At 46.2% G+C, this 22,058-nt stretch overlaps 1 protein-coding gene across 1 annotated transcript in view; it reads right to left on the bottom strand.

Annotated features, from left to right (window-relative positions):
* Window positions 1–19,753, bottom strand: part of CHD5 (chromodomain helicase DNA binding protein 5) — a 159,010-nt gene extending 139,257 nt beyond the window's left edge. Inside the window, exons 1-2 of the mRNA XM_036743635.1 lie at window positions 19,696–19,753; window positions 19,547–19,610 (exon numbers count right to left, since the gene is read on the bottom strand). Coding sequence (XP_036599530.1) covers window positions 19,547–19,610; window positions 19,696–19,753 — 122 coding nt within the window. The remainder of the gene's footprint in view (window positions 1–19,546; window positions 19,611–19,695) is intronic.
* Between the last annotated feature and the right edge of the window lie 2,305 nt (window positions 19,754–22,058).

The following is a 22,058-nucleotide window of genomic DNA, read 5'->3' as shown; positions in this document are numbered from 1 at the left end:
AAAGAGCTCCAAAAAGCCAATGAGGAGAAGAATGCCTTGAAAGGCAGAATTAACCAAATGGAAAAGGAGGTCCAAAAGACCACTGAAGAAAATACTACCTTAAAAATTAGATTGAAACAAGTGGAACCTAGTGACTTTATGAGAAATCAAGATATTATAAAACAGAACCAAAGGAATGAAAAAATGGAAGACAATGTCAAATATTTCATTGGAAAAACAACTGACCTGGAGAATAGATCCAGGAGAGATAATTTAAGAATTATTGGACTACCTGAAAGCCATGATCAAAAAAAGAGCTTAGATATCATCTTTCAAGAAATAACCAAGGAGAACCACCCTGATATTCTAGAACCAGAGGGTAAAATAGAAATTGAAAGAATCCACCGATCACCTCCTCAAAAAGATCCCAAAAAGAAAACGCCTAGGAATATTGTTGCCAAATTCCAGAGCTCCCAGATGAAGGAGAAAATACTGCAAGCAGCCAAAAAGAAACAATTTGAGTATTGTGGAAACACAATCAGGATAACACAAGATCTAGCAGCTTCTACATTAAGGGATCAAAGGGCTTGGAATATGATATTCCAGAGGTCAATGGAGCTAGGATTAAAACCAAGAATAACCCACCCAGAAAAACTGAGTATCATGCTCCAAGGCAAAATATGGACTTTCAATAAAATAGAGGACTTTCAAGCTTTCTCAGTGAAAAGACCAGAGCTGAATAGAAAATTTCCCACAAAAAGAATCAAGAGAAGCATGAAAAGGTAAACAAGAAAGAGAAATCATAAGGTACTTACTAAAGGTGAACTGTTTTGTTTACATTCCTACATGGAAAATTGATGTGTATAATTCATGAAGCCTCAGCACTAGGGTAGCTGAAGGGAATATACATACATACATATATACAGACAGAAGGCACAGGGTGAGTTGAATATGAAGGGATGATATCTAAAAAAGTAAAATAAAATTAAGGGATGAGAGAGGAATATATTGAGAGAGGGAGAAAGGGAGAGATAGAATGGGGTAAATTATCTCACATAAAAGTGACAAGAAAAGCAGTTCTGTAGGAAGGGAAGATGGGGTAGGTGAGGGGGAATGAGTGAATCTCACTCTCATCGGATTTGACCTGAGGAGAGAATAACATACACACTCAATTGGGTACCTTACCTCACAGGAAAGAAGGAGGAAGGAGATAAAAAAAGGGGGGACAATATAAGGGAGGGCAGATAGGGGAAGGAGGTAATCAAAAGCAAACACTTTCAAAAAGGGACAGGGTCAAGGGAGAAAACTGAATAAAGGGGGATAGGATAGGAAGGGGCAAAATATAGTTAGTCTTTCACAACATGAGTATTGTGGAAGAGTTTTGCATAATGATACACATGTGGCCTATGTTGAATTGCTTGCCTTCTTAGGGAGGGTGGGTGAGGAGGGAAGAGGGGAGAGAATTTGGAAGTCCAAGTTTTAAAAGCAGATGTTCAAAAAAAAAAGTTTTTGCATGCAACTAGGAAATAAGATATACAGGTAATGGGGCATAGAAATCTATCTTGCCCTACAAGAAAGTAAGGGAAAGGGGGATGAGGGGGAGTGGGGTGACAGAAGGGAGGGATGACTGGGGAACGGGGTAATCAGAATATATGCCATCTTGAGGTGGGGAGAGGGTAGAAATGGGGAGAGAATTTGTAATTCAAACTCTTGTGAAAATGAATGCTGAAAACTAAAAATATTAAATAAATAAATAATGATTTAAAACAGCACTAGATATCTGACTGGCCAGGAGAACGATTCTCTTACGACAGAAAGAGGGGAGGAGAGGAGAGGGGCGCTCATTCCTTGGAGTGGTCCATGGGTTCAAAATTATGAGTTACTAGGTCCATTGAGAGCAGGGGGAGAAAGAACTTTCTTCCCCAAGTTCTTTAGCAAGAAAAAGTAGGGCCATAGGGGCATTCCTAGGATCAAAGGAACCTAGATTCAGAGCTGGAAGGGACCTTGGGACCATCTAGTCCAACCCCTTCATTTTACATAGGGAGAAACTGAGGCAGAGACAGGAAATCACACAATTCTATTCGACAAATATTAGGAGGCAGGGTGGCATAGTGAATAAAGAGCTGGTTCGGGAGTCAGGATGAACTAGTTTTAAGTCCTGCCTCTAAAACATATTGGCTATCACTGGGGGCAAGTCACCTAGCCTCTCAAGGCAAAGGTCATTGAGTCCAAACCACTTAAGAAACAGGGGCCTCTTGATGCCAGTAGGAAAGAATTTTGTATACACTGTGACAAAGGGTATCACCATATTGGGTGATCGTGCTTGTTTTTCTTTATTTCAGGGAAGCATTCCATTCTGATAATGAGGAAGTGGGTAGGGGATGGGGAGGACATGTCCAGAGATTACTGTGATGTAAAAGCAAATGTTTTCAAATGTTTATTGATTGACTGGTCCTTTTTCTAACCAATGCTTAAAGACCTCCAGTGTTGGGAAACTTTTAAAAAATAATCATGCTGTTACGTTGATATCAAGTTTGAGTCTTGGTAAGTATTATGACACAAAATAGGTAAATATGAAGAATTCAGAAAAGTTAGGTACATCTCAATGAATATCATTATTTTCTACCTCCACGCACTTATGATTGTAATCTAATGTTTATAATGGATAGAGACCCACAGAGTCTATCTCTGGTGCTATCTCCTCTTTGATTCCTCCTGTCACAGCCCCTGGTTAAAGTGACTCCTTCTCTTCTTGCACCTTTCTGGTGGATCTCTCCCATGGACTGAATCATTTTCCACCTCTCACACTCCCCTAAAAGGCACCTTTTCCTTTCCTCCCCTACCCCTGTTCACCTCCCTTTTATTTGTTGTCTTCCCTGATTAGAGTGTAAGTTCTTTGAGGACAGGATATTATATTTGTGTCCACAGTGCCTGGCACATGTTGTTGTTAAGTCATTTTCAATCCTGTCCAACTCTTCATGACAGATAAGGAAATTGAGGCAAACAAGGTTAAGTGACTTACTCAGGGTCACACAGCTAGTAAGTGTCTGAGGCTGGATTTGAATGATGCCAGGACTGTAGCCTTACCCACTACACCACCTGCCTCCAGCCTGGCACTTTAGTCAATGCTTAATAACTGCTTCTTGTTTCAGGGCACCCTCGTTCCAGACACACTGGACAACGTTAATATATCTTCCCCTACACTAATGAACTTTTTCCAGCTGCTGGGCCTGTTTAAAATATAAAGATCTCAGGGCATCGCCATCTCAGATTCCTCCAGGGGAGCAAAGAGATAAGGAATTGAAAGCTCTTCCTGACTCCTCTTTCTCTGACAAGGAATCTGGTCAGGTCCTGGAGGGACTTCTTCATTACCCAGTTCCATCCTTAGGAAAGTAGCAATGATGTAGCAGATAATGTGTTGGCTAGAAGACACAGGTTTGAATCCTTCCTCTGTCTCTTACTACCTGTGTGACCTCGAGGAAGTCACTTATGGCCTATTTTCCTCATGTATAGCAGAAAGGAGTTGAATTAGATGGCTTCTGAGGGTCCCTTTCAGCTAGCTTTAAATCGTAATCTTATGTCCTGAGTTCAAAACCTGACTCTGCCACTTATTCCCCATGGAGCCTTCCTTGGGCAAGTTATTTAACATCTCTAGACCTCAGTCCCCTCATCTTTAGTAAGAAGGAGCTGAAAATCATAGAGGGGTTCCCTATGGATGATGTGGCCCTCCAGTTTGTCCTCTTCGTGGAAGGCATGCTGAGTGACTGCATCAAGTCCCAGAATATTGCAGACATTCCTAAATGAGATTCATGATCACTCTAAAGAGTTTGGCCTAACCATCCACACAGGAAAAAGTAAGTGGATGAAGATCTATTATGCAAACCGTTTTCAGTCATGTCTGACTCTTCATGACCTCATTTAGGATTTTCTTGGCAAAGATGCTGAAGTGGTTTGCCATTTCCTTCTCCAGCTCATTTTACAGAGGAGGAAACTGAGGCAAACAGGGTGAAGTGATTTACACAGGTTCAAACAGCTTCTAAGTATCTTGAGGCCAGATCTGAATTCAGGAAGATGACTTCCTGACTTCAGGCCTGGTGCTCTATGCACCACAACACCACCTCCCTGCCTGTAGCCAGACTATTTTATATAATGAATGGAGAATCCATAGAACTGATCTATCAGTACAGAGTGTCTTGGACAGATATTGAAAGTGGACAATGAGCTGGCCCTAGAACAGATCAGGATGGAGAGAATTGACCGATTAGCCTTTGAGAAAGTGTGCAGTCCTTAACAATAGCTAATATTTGTATAGTATAGTGCTTCAAAGTTTGTAAAGGATAACATGTATGTATACAGTATGTATATATACATACACGTATGCATGTACATGTGCATGTGAATGTATATGTATATGATCCTCACAACAACCCTGGGATGTAGGTATCATTATTATTCCATTTTACAAATGAGAAAACTGAGTCTGAGAGACATTAAATGCACTGCCCAGGGTCACACAACTAGTGACTGTCTCAGGCAAGATTTGAATTCAGGTCTTCCCAATGCCAAGTCCAACAAGGTATCCACTATGCCACCTAGATGCCTCCTTTTTAAAAATTAAAAGTCATTCTATGTAAATCCTACTTTAAATGCCAAAAAAGAGAAAGTGAACTAGATGACCTCACAGTTTTAAATCTATGGCTCTGTATACCCTACACCCATCACCATCCCCATGCCAGGACTGATGGCTACCCAGGGGAACTCGGCCTCATCAGGTAGCTTGTTTTTCCAAAGGTCCATGTCCCTCCCACCAGCTGGCAGGGATGGTTCTACCAATCTTTGAAGAAAGTGGTAGCAAACAGGATCAACAGAAGAGGAGAGGAAGAACTTACTAGCAGAGAGAGTTCATGGGATCATACAACCTAGGATTGAGAGCTGAAAGAGGCTTTATCCACTTTAACTCCCTAATTTTATAGACAAGGAAACTGAGGCCCAGAGGGAGGAAGGAAGGGACTTGTCCAAAGGATCAGAGCCCCACTAGGAATCCACACCCTCATCCTCCCAGTCCAGTGCAGGACCTCCTTTCTACACTACCTTGACCAGAAAGTAAAACAGTTAGACGTGGGGGTGCTATGGGGGTGAAACATTGCATATACTGCCTGACTCAGTTGATGTGTTGGTTAGATTTGCCAAACTTTTTTTAACTCTTTCTTTCTTATTCTTTGTTACAAGGGAAGGAAGCTGGGAGGGATGGACTTAGAAACGTCAGTGACATAAAAACAAAAGATATTAAAAAATTTAAGAGTGGGCTTCCAAGCAAGGTTCTGGAACTTCCTCTCCTGAGCACGAGACTGGTCCTGAGAGCTTCTCTGTTTCCTACAGCTATTACCACCCTTCCCACTCCACCCTCAGTACTTTCTATTTTGTCTATATCCCCCCCCTTTTTGAAGGGGGGGAAGGCAGGACAATTGGCGTCAAGTGACTTGCCCAAGGTCACACAGCTTGTCAAATGTCTGCGGCCAGATTTAAACTCAGATCCTCCTGATTCCAGGGCCAGTGTTCTACTCCCTGTGCCACCTAGCTGCCCGGATATCCCCCCTTTCTTTAAAGTTATCTGTGGGTATGCTCTCTGAGGGGCAGGATTGTTTTATTTCTGTATCTATATCCCCAGCACCTATCTCTACGCCTGGCATACAGCAAGTATTTAAGAAATGGTTCTTGGTTGGTTAGTTGGTTGATTAGAGGTATTTGGTACTATGTATCATTACACACACACACACACACACACACACACAAACACAAACACACACACACAAACACACACACATGGAGGTCAGACCAATAAGCAAAAAGTCCCAAGTGATTTGCTGCCTCCTGGGTCTTCCAGAAAAGGGCAAACAGGGCAGTTTTCTGGGTGGGGTGCCTCCAAGGACATCCCCATTTCTTTCTGGGAGATCCTGGACGGAAGATTTCAGTGGCCTTGGCTGAGAAGGGAGGCACCACTGGAAAAAGAAGACTGGGACACATGACTGCTTAGGGAAAAACATCATCATGTTCGTTTCAGTACATGACACTCCTCCTCTCATCTTCCCCCTGGCCAAGGGCTCTCACAGAATCCCTCATTACTGGCAAAATTTGGGGGCTGTCTTTCCAGCTATCTACATTAAAGGGCAAAGCCAGGGGAGGGTAATGACAGTGACAGACATGGAGAGGGGACAGGTGGGACCCTCTGAGAATAAGGAAGAAAATAACACCTGGCTGGAAGACATGAGGAGACCCAAAAACTCCCCCTCCCCAATGTGGGAAAAGGAGAACCAGGCCAGGGGCATTTGCCTTCTCTGGCCTGAAGCTTCCCCTTCTGTAAAATAAGCAGCCCACAGAAATACCACCAGGTCCATACCCCAAAGAGGTCAAAGAAAGAGAAAAAGGACCTACATGTCCAAAAATATTTACAGCAGCTCCTTTTGTAGTAGCAAAGAACCAGAAACCAATGAGGTGTCCATCAACTGTAGGATGGTTGAACAAATTCTAGAATATGCATATAATAGAATGTTATTGTGCTATAAGAAATGAAGAGGGGGGGCGGAGCCAAGATGGCAGCTGGTAAGCAGGGACTAGCGTGAGCTCCCTACCGAGTCCCTCCAAAAACCTATAAAAAATGGCTCTGAACCAATTCTAGAACGGCAGAACCCACAAAACAGCAGAGGGAAGCAGGGCTCCAGCCCAGGACAGCCTGCATGGTCTCTGGGTGATGTCTACCCCACACGGAGCTGGGAGCTGGGAGCTGGGAACGGAGTGGAGCAGAACCCAGCCTGAGCGGCGTGGACCATCCAGACCAGAAGCCGGGCAGAGGGGGCCCTAGCGCCCTGAACATGTGAGCTGCGGCAGTTACCAGACTCCTTAACCCACAAACACCAAAGACTGCGGAGAAGGTTAGTGGGAAAAGCTGCGGGAGTGGAAGGAGTTCAAGGTTCGGCTTCCAGCCCCAGGGGCAGCGGAGGTGGGGCAGCTACAGCTGCTGCTGCTTCTGGCCCCAGGCCCACCTGGTGGGAGGAATTAAGTGGCGGATCAGAGCAGGAGTGCACAGCCTGTTGAAGATCTAAGCCCAGTTCGGGTTGGGGGTTCTTGGGGAAGGAGCAGTGCTGGTGTGGCAGAGCTGGCACCTCCCCCCCAAACGTGGAACATAGAACTCTCTAGTCTACAAGCAGTCATACCCCACTGAAAAACTCAAAGGTCAAGTTAGTTGGCTGGGAATATGGCCAGGCAGCGAAAACGCACCGAGATTCAGTCTCAGACTTTGCATTCTTTCTTTGCTGACAAGGAAGACCAAAACATACAGCCTAAAGAAGACAACAAAGTCATAGAGCCTACAACAAAAGCCTCCAAGAAAAACATGAACTGGTCCTCAGGCTCTTTTTGAGAAGAGCTCAAAAAGGATTTGGAAAAGCAAGTTAGAGAAGTAGAGGAAAAATTGGGAAGAGAAATGAGAAGGATGCGAGAAAACCATGAAAAACAAGTCAATGACTTGCTAAAGGAGACCCAGAAAAATACTGAAAAATACACTGAAGAAAACAACACCTTAAAAAACAGACTAACTCAAATGGCAAAAGAGCTCCAAAAAGCCAATGAGGAGAAGAATGCCTTGAAAGGCAGAATTAGCCAAATGGAAAAGGAGGTACAAAAGACCACTAAAGAAAATACTACTTTAAAAATTAGATTGGAGCAAGTGGAAGCTAGTGACTTTATGAGAAACCAGGATATTATAAAACAGAACCAAAGGAATGAAAAAATGGAAGACAATGTCAAATATCTCCTTGGAAAAACCACTGACCTGGAAAATAGATCCAGGAGAGATAATTTAAAAATTATTGGACTACCTGAAAGCCATGATCAAAAAAAGAGCCTAGATATCATCTTTCAAGAAATTATCAAGGAGAACTGCCCTGATATTCTAGAGCCACAGGGCAAAATAGAAATTGAAAGAATCCATCGATCGCCTCCTCAAATAGATCCCAAAAAGAAATCTCCCAGGAATATTGTTGCCAAATTCCAGAGCTCCCAGATCAAGGAGAAAATACTGCAAGCAGCCAGAAAGAAACAATTTGAGTATTGTGGAAACCCAATCAGAATAACCCGAGATCTGGCAGCTTCTACATTAAGAGATCGAAGGGCTTGGAATACAATATTCCGGAGGTCAATGGAGCTAGGATTAAAACCTAGAATCACCTACCCAGCAAAACTGAGTATCATGCTCCAAGGCAAAATATGGATTTTCAATAAAATAGAAGACTTTCAAGCTCTCTCAGTGAAAAGACCAGAGCTGAATAGAAAATTTGACTTTCAAACACAAGAATCAAGAGAAGCATGAAAAGGTAATCAAGAAAAAGAACCAGAAAAAGAAATTGCAAGGGACTTACTAAAGGTGAACTGTTTTGTTGACATTCCTACATGGAAAGATGATGTGTATGATTCATCAGACCTCAGTATTAGGGTAGCTGAAGGGAATATGCATATATATGTTTATGTATATATATGGGTGAATATGTATGTATGTATATATCTATGTGTGTATGTGTATATATATATATATAGAGAGAGAGAGAGAGAGAGAGAGAGAGAGAGGACACAGGGTGAGTTAAAGATGAAGGGAAGATATCTAAAAGAAATAAAATCAAATTAAGGGATGAGAGAGGAACATACTGAGAAAGGGAGATAAGGAGAGATAGAATGGGGTGGATTATCTCGCATAAAGGTGGCAAGAGGAAGCAGTTCTGTGGGAGGAGGGGAGAGGGCGGATGAGGGGGGAATGAGTGAACATTGCTCTCATCAGATTTGGCCTAAGGAGGGAATACCATACATACCCAATTGGGAATCTTACCCCACAGGAAAGAAGAGGGAAGAAGATAAAAAAAATGGGGAGGGGGATGATGGAGGAGAGGGCTGATGGGGGTGCAGGTAGTCAAAAACAAACACTTTGGAAAGGGGCCGGGGTCAAGGGAGAAAATTTAATAAAGAGGGATGGGTTGGGAAGGAGCAAAATATAGTAGTCTTTCACAACATGAGTATTGTGGAAGGGTTATACATAATGATACATATGTGGCCTATGTTGAATTGCTTGACTTCTTAGGGAGGGTGGGTGGGAAGGGAAGAGGGGAGAGAATTTGGAACTCAAAGTTTTAAAAACAGATGTTCAAAAACAAACAAAAATGTTTTTGCATGCAACTAGAAAATAAGATACACAGACAATGGGGCGTAGAAATTTATCTTGCCCTACAAGAAAGGAAGGGAAAAGGGGATGGGAGGGGAGTGGGGTGACAGAGGGGAGGTCTGACTGGGGAACAGGGCAACCAGAATATATGCCATCTTGGAGTGGGTGGGAGGGTAGAAATGGGGAGAAAATTTGTAATTCAAACTCTTGTGAAAATCAATGCTGAAAACTAAATTTGTTAAATAATTTTTTTTAAAAAAGGGGAAAAAAAAAGAAATGAAGAGAACAGATTTAGAGAAACCTGGGAAGACCTGTATGAACAGATGTAGAGTGAAGTGAACAAAACCGGAAGAATAACATATACAATCACAACAACACTGCACAACTAAACAACTTTGAAAACGTTTAAGAACTCTAATCAATTCAATGATCAATAGTGATTTCAGAGGACCAACAATAAAGCATCTACCCGTCTCCTGACAAGAGAGGTGATGGAATCCAGGCACACAAGGAGACATATATTTCTTGGACATAATGAATGCAAGAATTTGTTTTGTTTGACAGGTATAGACTACGTCAAAATGCCTAACATTTTCAGAAGAAGGGAGAGGAGGAAAGAAGAAAAATTTGGAACTCAAAGTCTTGTAAAAATGAATGCTAAAAATTTTCTTGACACGTAACTGGGGGAAAAAATACTATTTTAAAAGAAGAATTTGTTTTGCTTGACTATATGTAAATGTGTGTGTGTGTGTGTGTGTGTGTGTGTTATAAGATATTTGTTTTCCTTTTCTCCCCAATAGTGGGAACATGGGGGTGGGAGTACGAGAAAATCAATTTTTTGTTCATTGAAAGAAATAACATGTAATTTTAAAAGATCATGAAACCAGAAATAAGCTATTTCTAATTGTACTTATGTAAATATTAACTGGTTTTGGTATATCGGCTCAAAGATATTGGGCATTTTATACCTATTTGGAATGAGCTTGCTCTTTCTCTATCATTTCTCTTTGGCTTTTCTTATTACCATGTGGAAATATTGGGTTTTGTGGATTCGTTTTGTATCCTTAGTAAAGATATTGTCAAAAAATAAACTAAAAGAAGGTATTGGACTCCATGATCTCAGAGGTCCCCTTCATCTCTGAATATATGATTCCATGATTCTTGAATTGTGGTTTAAAAAAAAAGTCTTAATCATGCCTTCATCAAAAGCCATAAAATATGGCCTTCATTGTCCTTTTAATCTCACCCTGTTCTTGGACCAAAGTCCCAGAGATACCGGGGCTGCCGTGACATCGCAGGTGGGGTTGCTATGGTGTCCCGGCTGATACATCTCTTAGGATAGCCCTCCAAACACAGATGTCCAGATTCTCAGGCTCCCTCTCTCCCAGAAATGCACATCTAGCTCAGTCTCTGTTCAGCGACATGTTTGGTCTCAGAATGATTTCCTTGGGGGTTTGGAATGGAAACAGTTCAAAATGTCCCAGCCTAGACATTAAGAACTTTTTATGGAATCACAGAATTCCAGGACTGGGCAAGACTTTCCAAAGCCCTTGGTTTTCAAAGGGAGAAGTAGGGGGAGGAAAAAAGTGATTTATTCGAGGTCACACAGTGTTAATGGAAGACCAAGATTAGAACCCAAGTCTTCTGAGTTGGTTTTTGTCTCTATAACCTAGCACAGTGCTACACCAATCATTGGTGTTTACCTAACGATCACTGGATTGGAGTGGATGGAGGCTCAACTCAGGCACTTTCTCTACAGTGATCCCTGCCCCCATCCTGGTCGCTAGGACCCTTGCCCCAATAATTACTTTCTATTTTGTTTTGTTTTGTTTTTCTTTTTTTAATTGATTTATTTTTCATTTATAGCATTCAGTTCCACAAGCTTTTAAGTTCCAAATTTTCTCCCCCTCCTTCCCCTTCCCCCTCCCCAAGATGGCATGCAATCTGATACGGGCTATACATATACATTCACATTAAACATATTTTCACGTTAGTCATGTTGCAAAGAAAAATTACAACCAATACAATGAACCACACGAAAAAAGAAACAGAACAAAACAAAAAGCGAGAGCAAATAGTATGCTTCGATCTGCTTTCAAGACTCCCTAATTCTTTCTCTGGATGTAGACACCTTCTTCCATCATGAGTCTTTTAGAGTCTATTTTGTTTTTGAGTCAGCATAAAGTAGAAGATAAGAGAGAGCTAGGTTCAAACCCAAGAAAACTTGGGTTCAAATACCACCTCTTATTGGCTGTGAGATCCTGGACAAGTCACAACATTTAAGAGCTAAGTTTCAGGAAGGATGTATTGGGAGAGGGACTCTTCTTATGATATCATAGTCCTATTCCCTACCCCTATAATTTGTATTTAATTTTCTGTGTACATGTTATTTTCCCCATATACTGTAAGCGCCCTGAGGAGAGGAACAGTTCGAGGTATTTTTTTTTATATTGTGGGGTTTTTTTTGTCTTTGTGTCTTCAGCATCTAGCTAGATGCGTAGTATATCACAGGCGCTTAATAAATGCTTGTCGGAAGAATTAGATTCCACTGGATTGGATTGAGTTGGGATGAATTGGATTGGAGCCCATCTTTTTTCCCATGCTGCCTCTTAGAGAAGGGGAGAATGTCTATGCTGGTCCCTAGGGCTGGAGAGGAAGCACACTGATGCTGCATTTCTTTCCTCTCACTTCTGGGTTCCTATGAATCAGAACACACTGTACTCCTTTCCCCTTCCCCCCTGCCACACCCCTCCAAAATAAACTACAACGTGAGAGAAGGACTGGACCAAGGTGCCTCTCTTATCCCACGATCAGAGCAAAGCCCTTTCTAACGACTGGGCTTGTTTTCCTACTGTAGAAGGGCTCAAAAGGAACGGGGGAAAGGGAGATTGAAATGAAAGCAACAGATTTGACAAGTAATTAGTTTAACTGTTGCTGAATTTTAAGAATGTGTGTGACAGCTCTTGACACTTGAAAAATCAGCCCCTCTGGGCACAAGCTGCAACTTTTCCTCCCCAGCCCCATCTCTGTTTTGGTCCCTAACGGAGGAGCAGAGAGATTGGGGCCCCAGCGGGCAGCCTGGAGGGCATCTCACCGGGGAGGTGGGGGAAACCCAGGAGGGAAGGAAGCCAGGCATTCACCCAGGCAGGGCTACAGATTCTGCCCGCCTGGGAGCACAGGGCAAAGAAGGGAAGAAATCAAATTGGGGAGGAGAAGGAAAAGTCGAGAGAAGAAAAAGAGGAGGGAGAAGAAAAAGAGGAGAGAGAAGGGAAGAGCGTACAAGCCCTGTATTGGCTCAGCAGGTTCAGGTGGCTGAGCAGCATTGAAGGGACTAAAGATTTCCCTAATCTGCAGAGGAGCCACAACAGAGATGGGAAAGGGGTACTACTCTGACCTTAAGCTTCATGAAGAGGGGCATAACTCCCAGGAATAGGGAGGAATGGTCCCGTGCCCCACCCCCACCCCCAGGCAGACACCATCTAGAGTACCATATAAATTGTCGTGCACAGGAAGTAAGCAAGAAATAGAGAGAGTCCAATAGAAGGCAACTCGAATGACAAGAGGGGTTCATATCATATGCTTTTCTTGGTATCCTCAGGGTTTAGTACAGTGCCTAGCATATGCTGTTGTTCAATTCTGTCCAACTCTTTGTGACCCTGTGGACCAACTGTCCATAGGGTTTTTTTGGCACAGATACGGGAGTAGTTTGCCATTTCCTTCTCCAGTTTTATGCTGGCAGGGGTTAAGTGACTTGCCAAGGGTCACCCAGCTAATAAGGGTCTGAGGCCAGATTTGAACTCTGGTCATTTTGACTCCAGGGCAACTAGGTGGCACAGTGGATACAGCACCAGGCCTGCAATCAGGAAGACCTGAATTCAAATGTGACCTCAGAAACTTAGTAGCTGGCTGACTCTGGGTAAGTCATTTAATCCTGTTTACCTCAGTTTCCTCACCTGTACAATGAGCTGGAGAAGGAAACAGTGAACTACTCCAGCACCTTTGCCAAGAAAACCCCAAATGAGAGGTCACAAAGAGAGGACACAAAGTAAACGACTCAACAACAAACAACTTTCTGACTCCAGACTCTATCCACCTAGCTACTCTAGCATATAGCTTAATAAATATTCACTGATGGCCTGATTCGATTAGACTAAGGAACTTGGGAATTACTAAGCTGAAGAAGACTGAAGGGAAGTGGTTGGAATACTAGCTGTCTTTAAGGATTTAAAAGACTATCCTGTGGAAAAGAGCTTAAATTTGTCCTGCTTGCCCCCCAAAGGAAGAATCTGAAGCAATTGATAGAAGTAGAAAGATGTAGGAGGAGGAGGAAGAGGAGGAGGAGGAGAAGAACAAGAACTAGAAGAACAAGAAGGAGGAGGAGGAGGAGGAGAAGAAGAGGAGGATGGAGAGGTGGAGGGGGAGGAGGAGGGGGAGGAGGAGGAGGAGGAGGAGAACAAGAACTAGAAGAACAAGAAGGAAGAGGAGGAAGGAGGAGAAGAAGAGAAGGAAGGAGGAGGAGGAGGAGAAAGAAGAGGAGGAGGAGGAGGAGGAGAAGAAGAAGGAGGAGGAGGAGGAGGAAGAAGAAGAAGAAGAAGAAGAAGAAGAAGCAGCAGCAGCAGCAGCAGCAACAGCTGGATTTGGGTTTACTGTAAGAAAGAACTTCCTTAACAATTGGATCTCTATGACAGTAGAATGGGCCACTCTGAGAGGCAATGGGGTCCCCTTCCTTAGAGTCAGCCAATGAGAGCTCTCCCCAAGCTAGAAAGACCTATGGCACCATGAATCTCTCAGAATATTGCAGCCAGTCTCTCCTTTCTGCAAACCTTCTCCAAATGAAGCTACTAAATGGCTATTTCTAAAGCGCAGGTCTGACCATCTCACTCCTTTGAGAAAGCTTTCTTGGTTCCCTATTGCCTAGAGGATAAAAAAAAAAATATATAGACATCTCTGTAAGGCATCTGAAACCCTCTGTGGTGTGACTCCCTTTCTAGACTGCTCTGACTCTATATTCATCACACAACTCTAATGCCCAGCCAAAGGAGCCTATACAACATACTGTTTCCCAACTTTGCCCAGGTTTTCCTGGAATGCTTTCTTTCCTCCTATCTATGTCTTGGAACCCCATTCAACTCAACTCAGATGTCAGCCTTACTTGAAGCCATTCTTGATCTCAACAATTGTTAGCACTCCACCCACACAAGATGATTTTTCTATTTATCTATGTATATGCTTACCCAGAGGCCACCTGGTGTAGTGGGAAAGTCTTTGGAGTCAGGGGACTTGGGTTTCAGTCCTGGCTCTGACACTGACTAGCTGTGTCTTTTGTACTTTTTGTTCAATCATTTTTCAGTCGTGATGGACTCTCTGTGACCCTCTTTTGGGATTTTCTTGGCAAAGATATTGGAATGGTTTGCCATTTCCTTCTCTAGTTCATTTTACAGATGCGGAAACTGAGGCAAACAGGGTTAAGTGACTTGCCCAGGGTCACTCAGTTAGTTAAGTGTCTGAGGCTGGATATGAACTCAAAAAGGAGTCTTCCTGACTCCAGGGCCAGCGCTTTAGCCACCTAGCTGCCCAGTAAAAGTATTATTGTTAAGTCATTTCAATTGTGTCCTACTCTCCATGACCCCTTTGGGGATTTTCTTGGCAAAGATACTGAAGTGGTTTGCCATTTCCTTCTCCAGCTCCAGCTACAGGTGAGGAAACTGAGGCAAACAGAGTGAAGTGACTTACCTAAGGTCACCCAGCTAGTAAGTACCTGAGGCCAGATTTGAACTCAGTTCCTCCTGACTCCAGGGCTGGCCCTCTATCCACTTCGCCACCTAGCTGCCTGACTAGCTGTGTAACCATGGGCAAATCACTTCATCCCAGAGACTCAGTTTTTGCATCTGTAAAACGGAGAGAATACTACCAACACCACTTATGTCACAGAGCTATTGTGAGTGTAGGTGAGGGGTGACAAGTGGAGATTGAGGAATGAGCATTGTAATCTTTAAAGTTTGATAGAAATTAGAATTACCGTAAGAACCCTCTGAGGTATTTGTTGAGTGCCACACCATACTCCCTTCCCAGTCTCTCATGCCTGGACCACATTCCTCCCTCACCTCTGCCTTTTGGAATCTCTGGTTTCCTTCACTTCTTCTAAGGCTTCCTGAGCCCCCACTGCTAGCATCCCTCTTCCCTAACTGCCTGGTGAATACTTTTATTTGCATTTACTCACTTTATCCTTATGATGTATATACATATGCATTTTTTGTCCCCCACCACCATTTAGGAAGTAAGCTCCATGTAAGTGGCGACCATCTTATTTTCTGATTGTGCTTAGGATAGTCATTGGCTTAACTCTTAATACTTAATTCTCTATAGATCTATCTTTGAACTTGCATTCCCAGTGTCTGAGGGAGCCATCTCCAGTCGTCCTGACTCATATCTGGCCACTGGACCCAGATGACCCAGAGGAGAAAGTGAGGCTGGTGACCTTGCACAGCCCTCCCTCACTTAAATCCAATTCACTCGTGAGTCATGACATTACCTCTCCGATGTCATGGTCCTCTTCCAGAACAAAGGGCGAACAACAACCTGTGTATCTGACACACAGTAGGCACTTAAAGCTTGTTGACTGATTGAAATCATGCATCTATGTATTATGTGAGTATGTTATCTCCCCACTAGAATATAAGGCTCCCTAAAGACTGTTTTCCCCTTTTGTTTGTGTGATCTCTAGCGTTTGGCATAGTGCCTGGCACATAGTAAATGCTTGTGGGTTGGTTGATTATAATTCTCATTTTACATATGCAGGAACTGAGGCTCAGAGAACACAGCTAAGTGTTAGCCCTGGGATTTGAACCCAGCTCACTAACTGTGACAACTCATTCTATCGCATCAAAAGTAGGAAGGTATCTGTTCAGTTTGTTCACACTGAGGTGTCAGGTGCTGGGATTTGGACAGGAAAAAAAAAGAGAGAGAAGAGAGGTGGATGGAGCAGGAAGAAGACCCCAGAAGCAGCAGAGAGCTACAGTTACATGGAGAGGCAGAGTTAGGCGGAGAAAAAGACTCACTGATTTGTTGCTGCTTCCAGATCTACAGTACTGTGCTCAGTTTCTGGCACCACCTCATGAGAAGGACACTTCTAAGCTCCAGCGTCCAGAGGATGAAAACCAGGATGAGGAAGGGCCTTGAGTCTGTGTCACATGAGGAGGGGCTGAAGGAGCTGGAGATGATTAGCCTGGACAAGAGAAGGCTCAGGGAGGACTCGAAAGCTGTCTTCAAGCATGTGAAAACAATCACTTGCCAGGCATGTGGCCAAAAGCATTCTTTTTCAGCTCCACGATGGAGATTCTGGGAGTGGAAGGACCTGACTGGGCAGGCTGGGCCAATTCCCTTAACAACAGCACAGCATTTCCCTAGGAATTTCCCCATACTGGCTGCATGACACCCCCTGGGGAAGTCCCAATATTTCAGTCGTCCTTCCCAGCAAAAAAAAAAAAAAAAAGATGGTGCCTCTCAATGGGCCACTAGAAGAATGATCAGCAGCCCTCCCTTCTGCAGAAGATTCCTGTTATTCCCAGGACTTTCACACACTTTCTCTCATTTGCTCTTTCCCTCACCCCAGTGGGGTGGGTGGGACAGGTTTGGTTTTCCCCATTTTACAGATCAGGAAACTGAGGCCAACATCACACACAACTGTGGGCCAAAGTAGGACTGGAAGTCAGGTCTGGAATGCCAAAGGACCTAGGGAAGTGATCTCCTCAGACATATGAGGCTCTGAGGCTTAGAGGGGTGGACCTCATACAAGTAGGACTGAGGAACGGATCCAGGCCTTCTGACTCCAAGTCTGCGGCTCCTTCCAAAGCATCAATCAATCATTTTGAATTTTTTTATTAATTATCCACCATGTATAAAGCCCGAGGAAACGAAGATGAATGAAACACACAGACCCTTGCCCTCAAGAAGCAGCCCGTCTAGGGTGGGGGATGGGGAAGCATGTGTGCACCAATAACTATGATACAGTCAAAGACTGACATAAGAGCAAAGGAGAGCTTTTTTTTTTTTTTTTTTGCTTTTTGGCAGGGCAATTGGGGTTAAGTGACTTGCCCAAGGTCACACATCTAGTACGTGTCAAGTGTCTGAGGCCACATTTGAACTCATGTCCTCCTGACTCCAGGGCTGGTGCTGTACTCACTGCGCCACCTAGCTGCCCAAAAAGAGAGCTTTTTGTCTGGGGCCAGACCAAAGATTTCAGCCTAGTACGGGCAGTGCCTCCACCAATACAGGTTGGCAGTTTTTCTGTCACCTATAGTCTTACAGCCTCTGAGGTGCCAAGAGGTTAAGTGATACGTTAAGTGTCGCACAATCAATATATGTTGGAAGCGGGTCTTCTTGGCTTCACTATGGCAAAGAGAAAGAACACCAACAGAGGCAGAAGACTTGGGTTCCAATCATACCTCTGATGCTTGCTATGTGTGACCTAGGACAAGTCACTTAACCCTCCCTGGGCATCAGAAAGGCCTCATCTGTCAAATGAAAGAGTTGGACCAGATGATTTATCACATGTTCCTTCTCTTATAAGAGATCACACATTTGGAGCTGAAAGGGACTTTCCACCCAGTCTAACCCATCCCTCCCCCAACCCACCCCATCTTCAGTTCATAGAAAAGGAATTCAGGTCCAAGAGAGATTAAGTAATATTCCCAAAGTCACAAAGGTAAGAAGCAATAGGGGCAGGATTCAAACCCAGGTCTTGACTCCAAATCCATTGCTTCGTCCACTCTACAATACTGCCTCTCAGTTTGAGATCATTTTTACCTGCAAAGGTCAGGAAGTAGATGGCACTGGAGCAGGACCTGGGAGGGAGGGTGGACTATTTCAACAGAGGAAGCTTGCTGGAGGAAGGAATTTACTCTAGCCATGAAAAGTTCCAAGATAAAGGAGGGCAGGAGAAAGAAAAGAGAGTTCCAGCTTGACTGGAAGGTAAAGTAAGTGATCAGGAATCATATGGGATGAAATGGAAAAGGTGAAGCACCAGATTGTGAAGTCAAGGCAGAGCAAGAGAATTCAGAAGAAAGCAGTCATGTGGTCCATCCAGCCCAATCCTCTCACTTTGCAGATGCACAAATAGGTCCAGAGAGGTTGGTGCTTACCCAGGGTCACTCAAGGAATAAATAACAACTGAGATTTGAACCTAGGTCTTTTGACTCCAAACATGGCACTCTTTCCTTTATAGTACAATCCCTCCATTCTAGAGAAAGGTAGTGAGTCTAGAGGAAGATAGATGTTTGGAGTCACTGTATCTTCAAAGGGTGCTAAGGTGTTCAATCACAACTGAAAAGTGTACATCAAGAATAAGGAGGTGAAAGTCCCATTCTACCCTCTGTTCTCTGCAGTACTGTGTTCAGTTCTAGGTGCCACATTTTAGGAAGCTAGCAAATGGCCAGAAGTGGCTGACCAGGACCAACTGATCAATCACGAAGCATTTATTAAGTACCTACTGCATAGCAAACACTGTGCTATGTGCTGGTAACACAAAGACTAAAACAAACTAGTCCTTGTCCTCAAGGAACTTATATTCCATCAGGGAGACATCATGTATATAATGAGTATTGTTTGCATAAATATATACATATAGCATATAATAAATATTATATATAAAACAAATAAATACATAATAATTTTTGAAGGGAGGATGAGGAAAGGCTTTGTGTCAGATATCCTGCCATATCTAGGAGCCAGAGTTTGTTTTTGCCTATAGCAAAAAAGATTTAGGAGAGAAAAGACATTTGGCTTCAGCCAGTTATTTGAGGAGTACATGAGGGAATTAGACATTGTTTGGCCCAAGACAGCAGGACTAGAAACCATTATTAATGGAGAAGGATGGGGGGGAGGGGGGCGGAATTCAAGAGGAATGCCTGAAGGTGGGTGAATCAGCATGGGAGGGAGAAAGGATGCAGATAGAGGAAGCTCAGCCACAAGTGGGTGATTTACTTGGCTGTCTAATGGGAACTCTAACCCCACAGGATGCTAGGGAAACTGGAGAGGGGTTGGTTTGTCACCTCTGGCAAACCATGTTTTGTTTGAAGCAAGCTGCCCCCTACCAGGTCCTGTTTCTTCCCATGAAGTTTAGGGAAGGGAAACAGAGCAGAGCTCAACAAGGAAGGGTTAACTTCCCAAACAAGAAGGTATTCAACTTTTGCAAGTGAGATCCAGGAAGGCTCCCTCTCCAGTCTGAGGCTCCACTCTCCCAAGGGTGGAGGAGGGCAATGGGCCTGGGCAGAGATGGTGGGAGGGGAGGGGGACCCTGGGCTCTGAAAGTCCCTTGCGGGGAAGAAGTATCAGCCTCTTCCTATCAGTGCCTCAAGGAGGCACTTGGGGGCCCCCAGGTAGCCCACGGCTACCTGGATGCAGAGTCCTGCCGTTTGTTCGGAGTAGCCTTGAAGTAAACGAGAGAAAGAGAAAAGGGAGAAATGCTGAGTTGTGGAACTAGAAGAAGGGATGGGAAGAGGACGGCCCCGAACCTCCAAATGGATCCATCACTGGGAGGGAGGAGGCGTTTCCCCCGCACTCCACTCGCATCGAGTCAGGTTGTCGAGCAAAAAGGAAGCAACTGTCTGAAGTCGGGCTTTGGAAGAGCACGGTATGAGCTCTGGAGCACCACCGATGGGGAGGGATCTTAAGCTTTGGCAGGGACTCCCTCGTCCTGCTGCCCCATCACCACCACCACCACCCGAGCTGCTGGGACATCCTTTGGTTGGACACCAGACACCCACCTGTCCCTCTGCCAGCCTTTGGCAGAATGGGACAGGGCCACGGCCATTAGCGCCAGAAAGGGGCCAAGCCTATGCCAGCGAGATCCTTAGGCACTTGGCTAGGGAATAGCCCGGGCCAGCCAAGCCTTACCCACAAACGTTCCTGGAGCCCCACCACCTGCCCACTCCGAAATCTCTCTCTGATACCAACTCTTCCCCTGGAGGGAGCCCCACAACCCACCCCCAACCCCAGGGACGAAACTCGGGAGGTGGCCCAAGGCCTGGGACCCTTTCCTGTTCATATTGACAGAGGCCAAAGCTTCCCGCGCTAGTGCCCAGGGCGCGTCCGTTGGTCGTCCCCCCCAACCCCCCACAAACACACACACACACACACACACACACAGCACGCGTACACACACACATGATACTCAAGGGCAACAGGGCTGACCCCGGCTGCGCTTCCCGCCCCTCTCTCTCAGCCCAATTCCTTTGCTCTACTACCCAGAGAGACCTGGAAAAGGTGGCCCAGCCCCCTCCTGCACAGAGGGCAACTAGGGCGCTGCCCACGTCCCCCCCCCCACTCTTCCTGTGCCCAGCCTCCAGCCCAAGCGCTCAGCTCAACGCGATCATTCCCTCCACCCCCGCTGCCCTAGGCGCACGCAGCCTCCCTAGTACCCAGTGCTCCTAGCCTAAACGGCTCCCCGTTTTGCCCCCTTCCCCGGCCGTGGCCCTGATCCTTCTGCAATACCCCCTCCCCCGGTGACAACCTGGCGTAGCTCCCTCTCCTGCCCTGCCCAGCTCGTGCAGCTCCCCTTCCTCTGCTCCCTCCTCCCTCGAGCGGGTCTCGAGCGCTGCCTCTGCCCCAGGGCCCGTGCCCAGCGTCGTCCTCCTCCCGCTCACCGTCCCTGTGCCTGGCGCCTGGGCACCTCGGGCGCTCCCTGCTCACCTGACATGTCCTCGTCGTTCTCCATCTCCTCTTCCTCCTCCTCGGGCAGCTGCGGCGGCTCCTCCTCTGTGCCCAGCGGGCCCCGCATGCCCGGCACGGGGGGGAGGGGAGGGGAGATAGGAGCCCCCCCCCGCGGGGCGCGGTGCCAGGCTTAACCCGTGCGCTGCCGGAGCTGCGGGCGCGGCGGGCGAGGCCGGCTTGGCGAGAAGATGGCGGCTACCCGTACCCCCCCCGCCCCCCCCCAAATTACAACCCTGGACCCCGACCCCCTCCTTCTCCCGCCCGCGTAGCTACGCTCCCCGAAAAGCACCCCGAGCGCCTCGCTTCGGCCACTCCGGAGCGCTCCGCCCACCCGCGCCCCGCAGCCCAGCCTGAGTCCCGCAGCCGCCCGCCGGCAGAGGGAGGGAGGCGGCGGCGGCAGCGCCGGCGGCACGGCGGGGGGGCGGGGTGGGGGGGGCACACATGCCCGGATTGTGACGTCCAGTCTGGTTGCCGTGGCAACCGCATCCCATCGTTCCGGCCGCGCCAGGAGTTCGCACCCGGGACCAACTTGGGGGGACTAGTCTAGAGAGGGCCCGGGACGCCGGTGGGGATGGAGGGGGTCGGGCCCAAGAAAGCTGTCGAAGCCTGGGAATGGGGGGAGGGGCATCTCGAGGCCCAGCGTGCAGTCCCGTGGTGGCCTCGGACGCTTGGGGAGCCACCAGCCAGACGGCTGAGCGCCCCTCTAAGGCCACGGAGAAGGAAACGAAGGAAGGCACAGAACCCAAGGGGCCCTGGCCGGGGACTAAAGTCTAGACTTCTCTTCCCCCTTCGTAGTCTGGTCGGGGTGGAGCGGCCTCGTGCAGTGGGGGTGGAGGGCACGGGGAGTAGGATGCGCCAGACCCCACCCCAAGAAGGCCAAGATATGTAGGGGGCGGGTCCCACGAGCTCTAGGTGGGAAGAACCTGGAAATAAGCTTCGTTGGAGGGTGACCGTCTTCTCTGCTTTCCTCCCGCAGTACGGAGAACACACCTCCCCGGTTTCCCAGTCCCCCACAACCCCAGTCCCGCCCCCTCGGCCCCATCTCTGAATGCGCACACACGCAGTCGAGCACAGGCACCACTGCTCCTCAGCCCACCCGCCTCTCTGGACCCTGGTGGGGCAGAAAGGAAATAGCTGCTCCTGTACCTTACAGTGAGGCCATCAT

This window comes from Trichosurus vulpecula, chromosome 2, assembly GCF_011100635.1.
Source record: "Trichosurus vulpecula isolate mTriVul1 chromosome 2, mTriVul1.pri, whole genome shotgun sequence".
Classification (NCBI taxonomy): domain Eukaryota; kingdom Metazoa; phylum Chordata; class Mammalia; order Diprotodontia; family Phalangeridae; genus Trichosurus; species Trichosurus vulpecula.
This window is presented reverse-complemented; position numbering and strand designations above follow the sequence as displayed.